Here is a 15,025-nt window from a genome sequence, read left to right as displayed (position 1 = left end):
AAAAGAAGAAAAAAATGAAAGAAAAGTTTCTCATTCCTCCCTATCATTTGACTTGGACAAAATAGATGAGAGTGGCAGATTATTCTACACAAAGAAAAACTCATGAGATACTTTTTTAAAGATCAGATACTAAATGATCTTCCCAGTCATTTTCATTTCCTAATTATTTTCAAAAGAAGCATGTAACAAGTAGGTCACAGTAAAGAAAACCAGATAGCTCTGCATAAGGAAAATGCTCAACCTTAGGAAAAATGTAAATTGAAACAACCTTAAAAAAAAAAATCTACATTGAGATATTTTACCTAGACCAAAGATCTAGAGGCAAAGATTAAATAATATGATAACACACTAAGTAGACACAAGTACAGGGAAACTTTCACACATCACTGGTGTTAACATAATTGGTACAACTTCAATGAAAGGCACACTGGCAATAACCATCAAAACTACAAAAGTATGCAAATGATGAAACAGCAAATCACTTCTAAGGATTTTTGTGTGTGTGTGCATAAACTTTTTTTTTTTTTTGGAGTATAATTGCTTTACAAAGTTGTGGTAGTTTCTGCTGTACAACGATGTGAATCAGCTATATGTATACATACATCCCCTCCCTCTTGGACTTCCCTCCCATCGCCACCCCATCCCACCCATCTAGGTCATCACAGAGCACCAAGCCGAGCTCCCTGTGCTATACAGCAGCTTCCCAATGTGGTACATATATACAATGGAATATTACTCAGCTACTTCTAAGAATTTATCCTACAAATAAAATAAAAAACATGCAAAATAACTTGTGCATACTATTATTCACTGTGGTATCATTTGTAAATAGCAAAGGACTAGAAATAACCCAAATGTTTATTAATAGGGGACTAATTAAATACATCCTGGTACATCATACATGAAATATTCTGAAACTGTAAGACAAAATGAGGAAGGTCTTCATGTATTGAATATGAAATGATCTCTAAGATACACTCTTAAGGGAAAAAAAATGCAAGCTGAAGAACAATGTATAAAAAGAGGACTAAAAGAAAAAAAATACACCCTCCCCACACACACATATTTCTTGTATATGCATAAAATGTCTCTGGAATAATACAGAGGAAACTGATAGCAACTGGGCAGCAATCAAGTGGCTAGTGAAAGGGGTAAAACAGAGATTTTTTTCCATAGAATATCTTCTTGTACCTTTTGAATTTTAAAAAATGTGAATACATTACCTGTTCAAAAAATAAATACTTTTTTTTCCTATAAATTACTGCAGTGGTATATTTACACTATTTAAAATCTAGAAGTATACAACGATACTGTTTTTTAAAAAGTCTCTCCACCATTCTTTTTTCCCTTCTATCCAAATCTCAAACTCACTAACCCAACTCCTCGGTAAGAACTGATCATAGTTCTTAACATATTTTTCCAGAGTATCATACATACACACACACAAGCAAATATGAGTACTATTATTTTTCCTCTATTTTCATTTAATATAAGCACACCTTGCCTTGGGATACTTAATATATTTTTGAGATTTTTCCATATTAGCACATAGAAAACTTTCTATTCTTTTTTCTTCTGCAGAGTATGCCATTGTATGAATAAATCACAATTTATTTAACCAGTTTCTCACTGATGGACACTTGAGAAGTTTTCAATTTTGTCTGCTATTCTTGTATGTCTATTCAACTATCAACAAATCAATCACTATATTATTATACTTTAAGCAATGTCTATAGAGTATTCATATTGAGATCAAAGAGAGTATAATATGCAATAAGATAGTGGCTTTTACAGACTTAAAACTAGAAGAAAATAACATGTACTCCTCAAAAACTGATTTGTGTACTAAGCAGCAGCATAGCTCAGATGTTAATTGTACAGATTTGGCATCTGGACTAAATGTGTTTGAATTCTGGCAGCTTTACTTACTAGCTGTGAATCTTGAGCAAGTTATTCATCTTTCTGTGCCTGTTTTCTTGTCTGTAAAGTGAAGATTATAACAGCTACCTCATAGTTTTGTGAAGCTTAAATGAATTTAAATGCAAAGCACTTAAAACAATGCTTAGCATGTAGTCAGTGTACAATAAATGCTAGCTATCATTATTATTCAAAGAGAAACTACTTTTGACAGATAGAAAAAAGACAAAAGAATTAAAGGAGATATATTAGAGCAGTGGTTTTTCAACTTTGGAGGGTGGGTGGATAATCCACCTATAATAATCTGATAACTATTTTCTTCCAAGAAAAATACACATACACAAACAGTTTACAAACAATGCTATGGAATTCAAAAACTACCTCCAGTCCTTCTGTTAATAATTCCAGAATTAGAGTATAAATAAGAGAAGATGCAATTAAGTTGGAACAAAGATAAAGAGAACCACATGAGGTACTATAATCAGCCCTAATATGGTACTAGAAATAGTGTTAGACTAAGATGTTTAACTAAAATAGATTTGTGTGGAGAGCAGGCTTCTGTGTCAGACATGTACCAGGTACCATTCTTGATGATGTCCCATGGATAACAAAATGTTTGTTTAAAAAGTGTATTATTGGGCTTCCCTGGTGGCACAGTGGTTGAGAATCTGCCTGCTAATTCAGGGGACACAGGTTTGAGCCCTGGTCTGGGAGGATCCCACATGCCACAGAGCAACTAGGCCCGTGAGCCACAACTACTGAGCCTGTGCATCTGGAGCCTGTGCTCCGCAACAAGAGAGGCCGCAATAGTGAGAGGCCTGTGCACTGTGATGAAGAGTGGCCCCCGCTCGCCGCAACTAGAGAAAGCCCTCGCACAGAAACGAAGACCCAACACAGCAAAAATTAATTAATTAATTAATAAACTCCTACCCCCAACATCAAAAAAAAAAAAAAAGAAAGTGTATTATTAAACTCAAGAGCATCCTGGCTATTAGAAAGAATCACTGAATTCATTAGCAAGGTGGCTAAATATAGAAGATTAACGTTCAAAAATTCCAACTGGATTTCTCCATTTTAGCAACATATTGAAAATGTAATTTTAAATGATTCTATTTACAATAAAACAAACAGACATACACAGGAAACTTTAAAGGCATTCTCTTTGGGGTAGGGCACAAAAAAGGATACTGCCTATTACTTTCACTGCTCAAAATAGTACTGGACATGCATTAAGACAACAATAGAGAAATAAAGATTTGAAAGGAAGGGATGATACTGTCATTATTTTCAGATGATATGATACACAGAATACCTAAAAGAATCAACAGGCAAACTACTAGAATTAATAGAGAGTTCAGCAAGTGCCCAGTCACAAGAACATACAAAAATCAATAGTATTATTTTATACCAGCAAGGAGTAATCAGAGAATGTTACAGAAAACAAGATATCATTTAAATAGAAACTAAAACCATAAAGCCTCTAGATTAGCTTTATAAAAAATACCAGACCTTAAGATGACAATTTTAAAATTCTATGAAAATATTAAAAGAAGACCTGAATAAATGGACATAAAAACTGTGTTCAATGCCTTAAAACGATAATTCAAAGAGATTCTCATCTAACAGCTTGTAGGAGTTTGGAAAGATATTTATGAATTGATATAACATAAAGAATAAAGAATAACATATAAGAATAAAGGTGCATATATAGCTAACCAGAAAAAATTTTAGAAAAAGGCATTTGGCAAAAAGATATTAGAAGGAAAAAAAAAGTGAAACTCACCCTGCCAGATATAATGTCTATAATAAAACCATTGTTAAGAGTGTGCTACTAGTATAGGAACAAATAGGTCAGTAGTACACAACAAAGAACCCAGAAATATAGAAACATGTTAGCATAAGAAATTAGTATGAAAAAGTTAGGCTATTTTATAAATAGATTATTTTGTAGATAGTCTTAGGAAAACTGCCTCATCAAATGGAGAAAAAATTAGATCTTTACTTCATACCTTACTACAAAATAAAGTTCAGATTAAATGAAAAATATAAATGTAAAGACAAAACTATAAAATAAGAGAAGAAAATATAAAATAAATTTATAATCTCAGACTGGAGAAGGATTTTAAAAATAAGATTCCAAAAGCATAAGTCATAAATAAAAAAGTGATAGGTCTGACAACATTAAAATTAAATATTTCTGTTCCACAAAGGGCAATACAAAGTCTGTTAAAAGATATCTGCAAAACTGACAAAGCAATAGCAAGATAGTGACAGAAAACCCATTTTTTTTAAATGCTCAAAGAATAGGAATAGGAAATATACGGAGGAAAATTTAAATGTCTAAAAAGTACATGGACTGATGATCAACTGCATTTATATTAGAGAAATGCAAAGTAAATTAACCATAAGCATATACTTTACCCCCATCTGACTGGCAAATATTAGAACACGGGATAATAAAAAGTGCTAGCAAGTACAGGGCAGAAAACAAGAACCCTCACACAATGCAAATGGGAATGTGAACCTTGAGCAGCCATATTAGAAGGCAAGGAGGCAGAATGTATCCCATACATATATAGGCAATCCCATAGCTAGTTAGGTATAGAATCCAGAGAAAGTTTAAAAGTATACAAAACATTAGGTTCATTGCAGCAGTTTATTTTTTTTCATGGTAGCAAAGATTTGAAGGCAGCCTAGATGTTCACCAATGAGGAGTAAGTAAAATGTGGAACACACATGTACTGGAATACCACTATGAAGAAATAAGAAAGAATTATCTTGAGCTACATGATTAGGTCTAAATGATATAACATTTAGCACGAAAAAAGTAAGAAAGATACAAGATTTATAGCACAATACCAGTTATACAAATTAAACAAACACAAAATAACACTATATGCAGTTTATATTGACATACACATTACTTCTGAGAAGTAAGGGATAAGATATCATGTGGGGAACAAAGGGAGAATAATATTAGAGGCACTATACTTAGTACGCCAAAGCTGAGGAGTGTGATCAACTGAATTCCGTGCATATGCACCTCCGTCTTTCCTTTCAAAATTGAAAAGATAATTTCAGTTAAAGAAGTGAACAAGGGGAACAATATAAATACTATCAGATGAATGCGGTAAATTCTACCTCTAACTGACTTACTAGCTTAGATGTGTCTTCATCCTTCAGTTTCCTCACTGTAAAGTGAAAACCTAGTTTATAAGCTAGTTAAGAAACAGCCAGCCATTATAAACTGCTTTGTAAATATCTCTGAACAAATACATGTTTAGTCCTTTCTCCCCCAAATGAAACAAAGGGCTATGAATGAACGATTCCTGAGTTAACTTCAAGAAATAAAGAAGAAAACATTAAGGGAAAACTGCTGAGTGAGTAGATTTGCAATTAGAATCAAAGGGAGCAAAAGAATAAACTTTTATAAAACATTTTTTGGATAAAAGTATGAGATATGAATGGGTGAAACAAAATACTCCAAATGAAAGAAAGTGACATAAAGAAAAAAATGTCAAATCCACAAAAGTTAAAAGTAGGCATAATTTTATACCCATCTATATCATACTACCATGATTAATAGAAACAAAAAAGCCAAAGTGAATAAAGTAGGAGAGCAAGCAAATATCTAACTGTATATTTATATTTCTATATTATATATTCATGTATTTCTATAATTACATACATTTTTATATATTACATATATACTTAAAAGCAAAATAAGACTACACAGATGACAGAACTCTAAACAGAAAGAGCAAACTTCTATCTAAAGTTGTAATCTTACTTTTCTCACTTCAGGTGAATATATCCACTTAACTCAAATAGTCCAACCAAGTCCTCAAATTGAATATATGTAAAATACTTTCATCTCGGCCCACACAAAACTGCTCCATATTCCTCCTCCATCAACTGTACCATAATCTCCCAGGCTCAAAAACCAAGTACAGTATGCTTCTTTCTTCTCCCTTGATTCCTACATGTTAAACTAGCTGTCAAATCCTTACTATTTCATCTCCGAAATCTTTAATTGCTTCGTATCCTCTTCTATTTCTAATATTTCCTTTCCCAACTGGCTTTTCTGTTCCTAGTCCCTCCAATCCTCACAGCTCACAAAATGCCTTATACTAGAATGAGGTTTCATGCTGAAATAAAATTTGAATCATGTCACATTTTTGTCCAAAAATCTTTCAGTGATCCAAATGCCTTTCATGTGAAATTCAAGATCCACCACAATTTCCCCTTAACCTGTCTTTCTGACACTATGTCATACCATTCCTTTTCATGCCTCCTAATAGATAAATTTCTTCCTTGGTCTAAGTATATTCCCAGTGCTCTACTATAGGCATCACTGTACACCCAAGCCCCAGACTAATTTTCAATGCTCAATACAAGAGCTTCTGCCTCCAGGTACTTCTCAGTTTATGGGAGAAAAATAACCTCCAATAAAAACAAATGACAAAATAAACCAAGAATACAAGAACACAAAGGTAACAAGAACACAAAGAACCACAGCCTTTGGCTTTTAAATGTGAAGAAAGCAAAGCTGATGAAGGAAGTAGTAGATTTTGTTTGGTTAACCTTCTCTATGCTTGAGGATGTTCACATGCCAGAAGGAAACATGCTTTTAAGTTCAAATTTTAAAATAAATAACTATGAAAGAAAATATCTAATGGATGAATATTTTTAATTTGTTCAATATCTTAGAATTCTAAATAGAATGTTTTGGGGACAAATGTGCAGAGTTTATCTTGAATCACTTGATAAAAACCAAGGAATCCAAACTATTTAATGCAATGGTCAACTTTTTAAGAGAGAAGGAACAATCAACAGGTTAATTCCGATACACCGCATGCAGGCTTCAAAGACCATAAATATAAATGACTTAATTCTCACATCAAATTCCCTGGAAATGAATGGCAGATAATGTCAGGGACATAATCCTATAAACACAGTTTGGTTTACTTACCTTCTGGTTTCCTACTCTGTCACTTTCTTGCCTACTCACGCTGACCCACAGTTTTACAAAATAGATTAAACCAGTGATAATTCATTCATCCAAGTTTTAATTGGCTACAAATTGAATATTTTGCAATTCTAAAATTACATAAACGCCATCAGATATTCAAACAACCAGCTTGCCGGCTAACATAACATGACACCCTTTAAAAAGGATATTAAAAGCCAATGATGATTAGTGATAAATATATTAATATGAATACTATCTTCTGTTCAAGTACTGGGCATTTATTACCACAGATCTAATCCAAAACTCCTCTAATGTCAAATATCAGTAATATTACCATAAAATGGGTAGATGCTAACAAAGACAAAAGTAACAATAATAGTAAATATTCTAAATATTTATTCCTTTGAGTTAGACTAACATATACTTGTATGACAGTTCTGGATATATAATAGATATAAGTATTATATGTCAGTGTATTTTTTAAAATTAGATAATTGTTTAGAAAAAAAAAAAGGCTCCCTACTCTCTACCACAAATTATACCTGGCAGCTAGGTAAATCTTCCCCAAAAAGGTGGTGCTGAAGAAGGCTGGTGATTCTGAGGAAAGGTAAGCAGAAGTCCTGTAAGTATTTTTCCGTGGATTCAGGAGACCAAGCAATAGGGTTAATCTAAAGTTAAAAAAGAAAATCAGAACAATTCGTTCTATAATAGACATAATAAACAGTAATATTCATAATGGCAAGAAAATCTAAATTTTTAAATAACCACTACATCTGGTCATAGAGAACATACCGTTGCACACTCCTGCATTCCTTCTTCATGGTATAACTTTCCTTTAGATAGTTCCCTTATCACAAAGCTCAATAACACTTCATAAGACTTCTCTGCATCACATGTATTCTGGAAAAAATTAAAAATTAATTCCATTAGTCACTGAAAACTACAAAACCATTTACATTGGAAAGAATACCTTTTAATGAGTAGAGTATAATCATGATTACATTACTTTTCAAGCATGTAAACTTCACTTTTTCAAAATCTGTGTACAACAGTACACCTCTGGATTCACAATGAATTTGGATAGGTGATGAAAGCTATTCCAATACTTCTTTAAAAAACAGCATATAAGTTACATAATATATGTGTAAATGAGCATATCTATATCATATCTTTTGTCCCAGTAATTCTCACTCCTGGAAATTCTTCCTAAGGAAATAATCTAAAGAGAAAAGAAGAACTTTATGCCCATGACATTCACTGAGCATTATAATAGTGAAAAATTAGAAATGACCAACAGAAGTGAAGCAGTTATTGGACTTCTCTGGTTAAGAATCCACCTGCCGGGGCTTCCCTGGTGGCGCAGTGGTTGAGAGTCCGCCTGCCGATGCAGAGGACACGGGTTCGTGCCCCGGTCCGGGAAGATCCCACATGCCGCGGAGCGGCTAGGCCCCTGAGACATGGCCGCTGAGCCTGCGCGTCCGGAGCCTGTGGCCACAACAGTGAGAGGCCTGCGTACCGGAAGAAAAAAAAAAAAAAAGAATCCACCTGCCAATGCAGGGGGCATGGGTTCAAGCCCTGGTCTGGGAAGATCCCACATGCCGTGGAGCAACTAAGCCCGTGAACCACAACTACTAAGCCTGCGCTCTAGAGCCCACAAGCCACAACTACCGAAGCCCACGAGCCTAGAGGCCATGCTCCACAACAAGAGAAGCCACTGCGATGAGAAGCCCACTCACCGCAACAAAGAGTAGCCCCCGCTCACCGCAACTAGAGATAGCCCACGCACAGCAATGAAGACCCAACACAGCCAAAAATAAATAAATAAATAAATAAATAGATTTCTTTTTTTAAAAAAGGTGAAGCAGTTACCTAAATTATGCAATATCAGAATATTTTACAGGCAGTAAATATGACAAATTTGAGCTACAGAAAAAAATGTTTACAGGATGGTGTGCAAAAAACTAATAGAAGTATATATATACTCGTTACAGTGATAAAATCGTACATGCATGAAATATAACATGGACCCCAAATTTTTTTCTTTTACAGTTTTACTCAAATTCCTTGAATAGAATTTGTTAAAACAACTTAATGTAAAAAGAAATAGGACCATATGTTTATTACAGAATTACAGATAACATTAAATAACAATCTCAAAATTAATTAAGCTTAATGACTATACTTTTTATAAGAAAGGAAAAAAATGTCTATTTATAAATTTAAATTTACTTCAATAAGGTTTTATTTATTTATTTATTTATTTATTTTTTTGTGGTTCGCGGGCCTCTCACTGTTGTGGCGTCTCTTGTTGTGGAGCACAGGCTCCGGACGCGCAGGCTCAGTGGCCATGGCTCACAGGCCGAGCCGCTCCGCGGAATGTGGGATCTTCCCAGACCGGGGCACGAACCCGCGTCCCCTGCATCGGCAGGCGGACTCTCAACCACTGCACCACCAGGGAAGCCCCCTAACTATATTTTTTAAATAATAAAATATAAGAACTGAGTAAACACTATGGGATATAAGTTTATCCTGAATTTTTAAGGCACTAATAGTCAGGACCACAGAATTTGTTGTTTGATGATACTGTCTTTCTTTCTCACATGTTATTGTGCTCTCTTCAACTAGACTGTAAATTCCAAAATGTCAGGAACTATGTTTTATATCTTCTATGTCTCCCTTTGCATAACAAAACCCTGAGTAATAATACCTGGTGGTTAACTGATGGAATTTATTTTGGTAATGGAGTTTTTGACCTTGGAACTTGCCTGGATGTCTCTCTTTTAATAATCAATTCTTTGCATTATCTTTAAATTACTCCTCTGCTTTCTGCCATATCATGCAGCCATGTAGTGTTATCATAACCTGATAAACTATAAAAAGTCCCTGACTCAGCAACTGCTATCCTTATATCATGTGACCCACCCCACCCCTGCCTAATTAATCAACAGGATGATAACTTGCCAAATATGATGACTTTCAGGTTACATATAATTTACAAGAATCAATATCCCACTGAATATCAAAACAGCAACATGGTATATTTTTAGAATTGATTTAATCAGAGTAGTTCTTGAATAGGCAATTCAAAAGAAAATATTACCACAATTTTGCTGCTTATTAATCAATGTGACATATTTAAAGTTGTGAAAATATACATGACAGCCTAAAAGCCTAATTCAATATACTCTTTTGAGTAAAAGATTTATAGAGCATAACAACAGAGAAGTATTTCAAGTATAATACTTTCCAAATTATGGGGAAAATATCCTCCAATAAGAAACAAATGATACTCAGATCACCCAAAGCAAGTTACTGAGCAATAATTATTTTTTAAATTATTATTATCAGATACATTTTAAGTATTTTTTTTTACTTAAAGGAGGTACTATATCAGATCAGAGAGTCAAATATAATGTAGTAGTCACTATTTTGTATTGAGAACTCTTCCCACTAGAAGAGTATTAGATAAGAAAATAATTTTATTTCATACATAAGAAGTCTTAGGAAACCATATTTTATATAAGCAATATTTAGGTAAAGCAAAGAGCAGGTTCCTTGGTAAAGCTAAGAAGATAAGCTTTGGGCTTCCCTGGTAGCGCAGTGGTTGAGGGTCTGCCTGCCAATGCAGGGGACACGGGTTTGTGCCCTGGTCCCGGAAGATCCCACATGCCGCAGAGCGGCTGGGCCCGTGAGCCATGGCCACTGAGCCTGCGCGTCCACAGCCTGTGCTCCGCAACGGGAGAGGCCACAACAGTGAGGGAACCACGTACCGCAAAAAAAAAAAAAAAAAAAGAAGTAAAGCTTTTCTTTTTTTTTTAAATAAATAAAGCTTAAGAAGAGGATTTCTGAGACCGTGGATGCAAGACCCAGGATCATGATCAGAAGAATCCTGTGGGAGAAGTGGCAGAAGTATGTGAGTTAAATAAAGAAAAGAATTAAGAGTTGAGAGATGCAACAGATGCTGTGTTGGGTAGATGCTTTGTCTAAACTATAGTGCTTCTAGGGACTTCTCTGGTGGCGCAGTGGTTAATAATCCACCTGCCAATGCAGGGGACATGGGTTCGAGCCCTGGTCCGGGAAGATCCCACATGCCACGGAGCAGCTAAGCCCATGTGCCACAACTACTGAGCCTGCGCTCTAGAGCCAGCAAGCCACAACTACTGAGCCCGTGTGCCACAACTACTGAAGCCCGCACACCTAGAGCCCGTGCTCCGCAGCAAGAGAAGCCACCACAATGAGAAGCCCGTGCACTGCAATGAACAGTAGTCCCCCCTCGCTGCAACTAGAGAAAGCCCGCGTGCAGCAACGAAGACCCAACACAGCCAAAAATAAATAAATAAATTTATTTTAAAAAAGAAAAAATTATAGTGCTTCTTAAACTTTTTGGGGTGACAGGCCCTTTGAGTATATGCTGGATGCTATGGTCCTACTCCCCAAAACAAAACAAAGGGAAAGGACCCCAGATCAAGAAATCCTGGTATAAAAACTCTTAACAGAAATTCCACTAACAGAAAGATCACAATTTATACTAACTATAATGATGATTTTTCCAAACAACTAAACCTCATTATCAAATTAACTGTAAATTCCCTTTGAAAAATACACAGTACCTATGTATTTTATTTTACCAGATTAGATCTGTTTTCATTGGAATTACCATACTTGAGGATAAGGAATTATAAGGATGAAATGAATGAGACTCAATGAAGAAAGAAAACAAGGAAGGGAGTGAGAGGAGGGAAAAACTAAAGGAAGAAGGAAATTTTTTAAAGGAGGAATGAATGATACAGAATAATTACAGAAATCACAGTGATATTTCATTATTCATAAATATTATTTTTGCTATTATTTACAATCCTATATACCTAAATGTTTAGATTTATGGTAGAAAAAGCTAATAATGTGGCAAACCAACCTGCAGAATATCATATTTTTTTGTTTTCATTCACTGAAGCAATTTATATGGCTATAAATTTCTAATTTATGTTCTATTAAGAATCTGCCTTATATTAAATGTTTTATTAAGTATTTTAAAAAATAGCTAACAATGATCAAATTGAGAAAGAAAATTGACAGAAGTTACCTAAATTACTTCATGTTCCTTCCATCATAGATTTACAATTGTCTAATTTTCTGTCAGTAGGTCTCATTTTAGTGAACAGTCAGATGAATAGATTTAGACCCAAACTATATCAGAAAATGTTTTAAATGTGTACTTTTTCATGGTTAGACAACTTACTAAAGAAACATTTAAACAATGACACAGCATAGAAACCTGCTATACCTGATTTGAATACAAACAATCCCAATATCAGATTAGAGTGCACTCAGAGAGACTAAAAGAATATTTAGAAAAAAGAAAGATAATTGCAGAAGGCAAAATTATCCAAAATACAACTAGAAACAAGGAGGAAAAAAATCACTGAAGGAAAAGACAGAAATTCATTTTGTTATTTCGAATAACAGAATTTTAGAAATAGAGGGGCCCTTATAAATCATATGTTCTTAATTTCTCATTTACCTATGACAAGGCTGAGGTTCAGAGAGTTTTTATGTCTTGAACAAAAAAGTAATATCTTTATTGAGTGGCAGGAACTTGGCCTAGTACTCAGGTTCAATGGCCAACAACCAATATCCCTAAATTAAGATGTAACAAACTTCATAATGATACTACATTAAATTTCTGTACACATAATCATGATTTGGGACTAAACTAGTGATAAAAGTGAAGGTTATATTGAATACATTTCATGTATCAATATCTATAATTGGTTTTCTCTCCTTTAATACAAGTAGATATGATTTTAACAGAAACTTTTCAATGAGGTTTAAAACTTCTTTAGGAGCCTATAAACCAAAGAAAAGGTTCAATTTACACTATACTTATTATTTTTTCCTACCAACTTCCCCAAATAAACAGGGAAGTAATCTTATTTCACCTTTCTCTACACCAAACTATGCACTTAGTTCTTTGGTTCCATAGATTCCCTTTTGTTTTCAAGCCACTGAAAATACTTACATTTAACTAAACTTGCACAATTTTTCTAAACTGTTCATATAATTTTAACTGAAAGAGAATGCCTTTAAATTTACTAAGAACTTATATATCTATATATTTTTAAACATGGGAAAAAAGTAGTTTTTAAAGAGGTATAACTAAGAAAAGGCCAGGATTTTTACATCTATAAGTGGTGAGTCAAAAGCGATCTTTGGATTGTGACTGGGGATGAGGCAAGGAGAAGAAAAGATGACAGATAAGTAAAACAGGTAAGTCTACATACACTGTATTACTTGCTAACTGTGTTGATACAATTTTTATAACTTCTCTAAGTTTAAGGCTTGCAGCAAAAACAAAACTGTCCAGATACAAAGGGGAAAAGGTCAACGTTTAGAGATAGATACAGAAGACCTCATTGTGCAAGGAAAACATTTTTAACTTTTATAGTCTGAAGGTGCTCCATTTCCAATTAAAATACTGTTAATAACTCATTTTGTGGACTTCCCTGGTGGTGCAGTGGCTACGAATCCGCCTGCCAATGCAGGGGACACAGGTTCGAGCCCTGGTCCAGGAAAATCCCACATGCCTCGGAGCAACTAAGCCCGTGCGCCACAACTACTGAGCCCGCACCCTAGAGCCCGAGAGCCACACTACTGAGCCCACGAGCCACAACTACTGAAGCCTGCTAACCTAGAGCCTGTGCTCCACAACAAGAGAAGCCACTACAGTGAGAAGCCCACACACTGCAGCAAAGAGTAGCCCCCGCTCGCCGCAACGAAGACCCAACGCAGCCAAAAATAAATAAATCTATTTTAAAAATTATTAAAAATAACTCGTTTTGCCTTTCAAATGTCTAATCTCATTCATTCATATCACCAACTTAAATAAATTCACCTAACTACTAAATAACAAATTCAGACAAGACACTAACCTTTTTGAGAGCTCCCGTGTGTTTCCAGGCTGACCTATCTTCCTCACTGCATTTAACTGAAAGTGCCACAAGACCTTGCGTGTACAATAGGGTAAAAAGCACCTTCACAATGCAGGTGAAATGGTCTACAAGAGAAAGAGAAGATCATTATTTCTTTGGAATCTAGACATTTTGTACTCAAGATAATTTCACAAACACATGACTTTCCTTGCACGTGTAACTGGTTTTTGTTCAACACTTAAGTAATAAAATAACACTTTATTCTTTTCCTAAAATTACCATGAAAAATTAACAAAACAAAAAAGGTAGCTTACTGAATGGAAGAAGATATTTGCAAACAATGTATCCAATAAGAGGTTAATATCCAAAATATACAAAGAACTCACAGAACTCATACAACTGTGGAGCAATAATTAAAGTGTTTCTAATATAATATTAATTCTGTTAATATCATACTAGATGATATTAACACTCATTAAAAATAATGGGTCATCACATTTTGAATAACTATGATACTACTATATCAAAATATGTATATATGCATGTAGATAAGGTAGAGGCATTAAGGCTGACAGTTTGCTCTATTTTTCACATTTTGTATCATTTTAATTTTTTAAAAACAAAGAGTGATTTCTCCATGTCTTTACCTTATTATTGACTAAAAATCTAAAAACAGACCCACAAGGGAAAAAAACTATTTCACTGTCATCTTCTTTAGATATATATGATTACAATGCTATTTACCTCAGAAAATTTCCATCAGACTGAATGCTATACTTATGCCTATAATTTTTAGAATATTCATTATATATACAATATAACCTAAGAATCTAAATTATAAAGACATACCTTTGCGTAAGGGTTGTGGCATCATTAAGATCTGGATAAGCAAAAGGGATGTAACATCATGATAAAGAATTGGAACCTCATGCTGTTGTTCCTCATTTCCCAGACTAAAAGAAAAATGCATAATCACTTTAGACAGTATTGTATCTTCCTTCTAATTCATTTTATATTTCACATATATGTCTATGGAACAGAAATCAACTTTCATAAGCAACTGAGAAATCTCAGAAGAAAAAGTTAGAGCCATATTTTTGGCCTAAAAATAAAATCTTTTAGGTTCACATATTTCCTTGACTCTGCCTAATATGAAAAAATTACATAGAAAATTTATTAGGTCTTAGGATATATTAACTTGATTATG

At 34.2% G+C, this 15,025-nt stretch overlaps 1 protein-coding gene across 3 annotated transcripts in view; it reads right to left on the bottom strand.

Annotated features, from left to right (window-relative positions):
* Window positions 1–15,025, bottom strand: part of UBR3 (ubiquitin protein ligase E3 component n-recognin 3) — a 227,624-nt gene that overhangs the window by 14,354 nt on the left and 198,245 nt on the right. For all 3 annotated transcript variants that reach the window (XM_060106288.1, XM_060106291.1, XM_060106290.1), the window contains exons 32-35: window positions 14,668–14,771; window positions 13,819–13,943; window positions 7,682–7,789; window positions 7,432–7,557 (exon numbers count right to left, since the gene is read on the bottom strand). In XM_060106288.1, coding sequence (XP_059962271.1) covers window positions 7,432–7,557; window positions 7,682–7,789; window positions 13,819–13,943; window positions 14,668–14,771 — 463 coding nt within the window. The remainder of the gene's footprint in view (window positions 1–7,431; window positions 7,558–7,681; window positions 7,790–13,818; window positions 13,944–14,667; window positions 14,772–15,025) is intronic.

The sequence above is a fragment of the Mesoplodon densirostris genome, chromosome 8, assembly GCF_025265405.1.
Source record: "Mesoplodon densirostris isolate mMesDen1 chromosome 8, mMesDen1 primary haplotype, whole genome shotgun sequence".
Classification (NCBI taxonomy): domain Eukaryota; kingdom Metazoa; phylum Chordata; class Mammalia; order Artiodactyla; family Ziphiidae; genus Mesoplodon; species Mesoplodon densirostris.
This window is presented reverse-complemented; position numbering and strand designations above follow the sequence as displayed.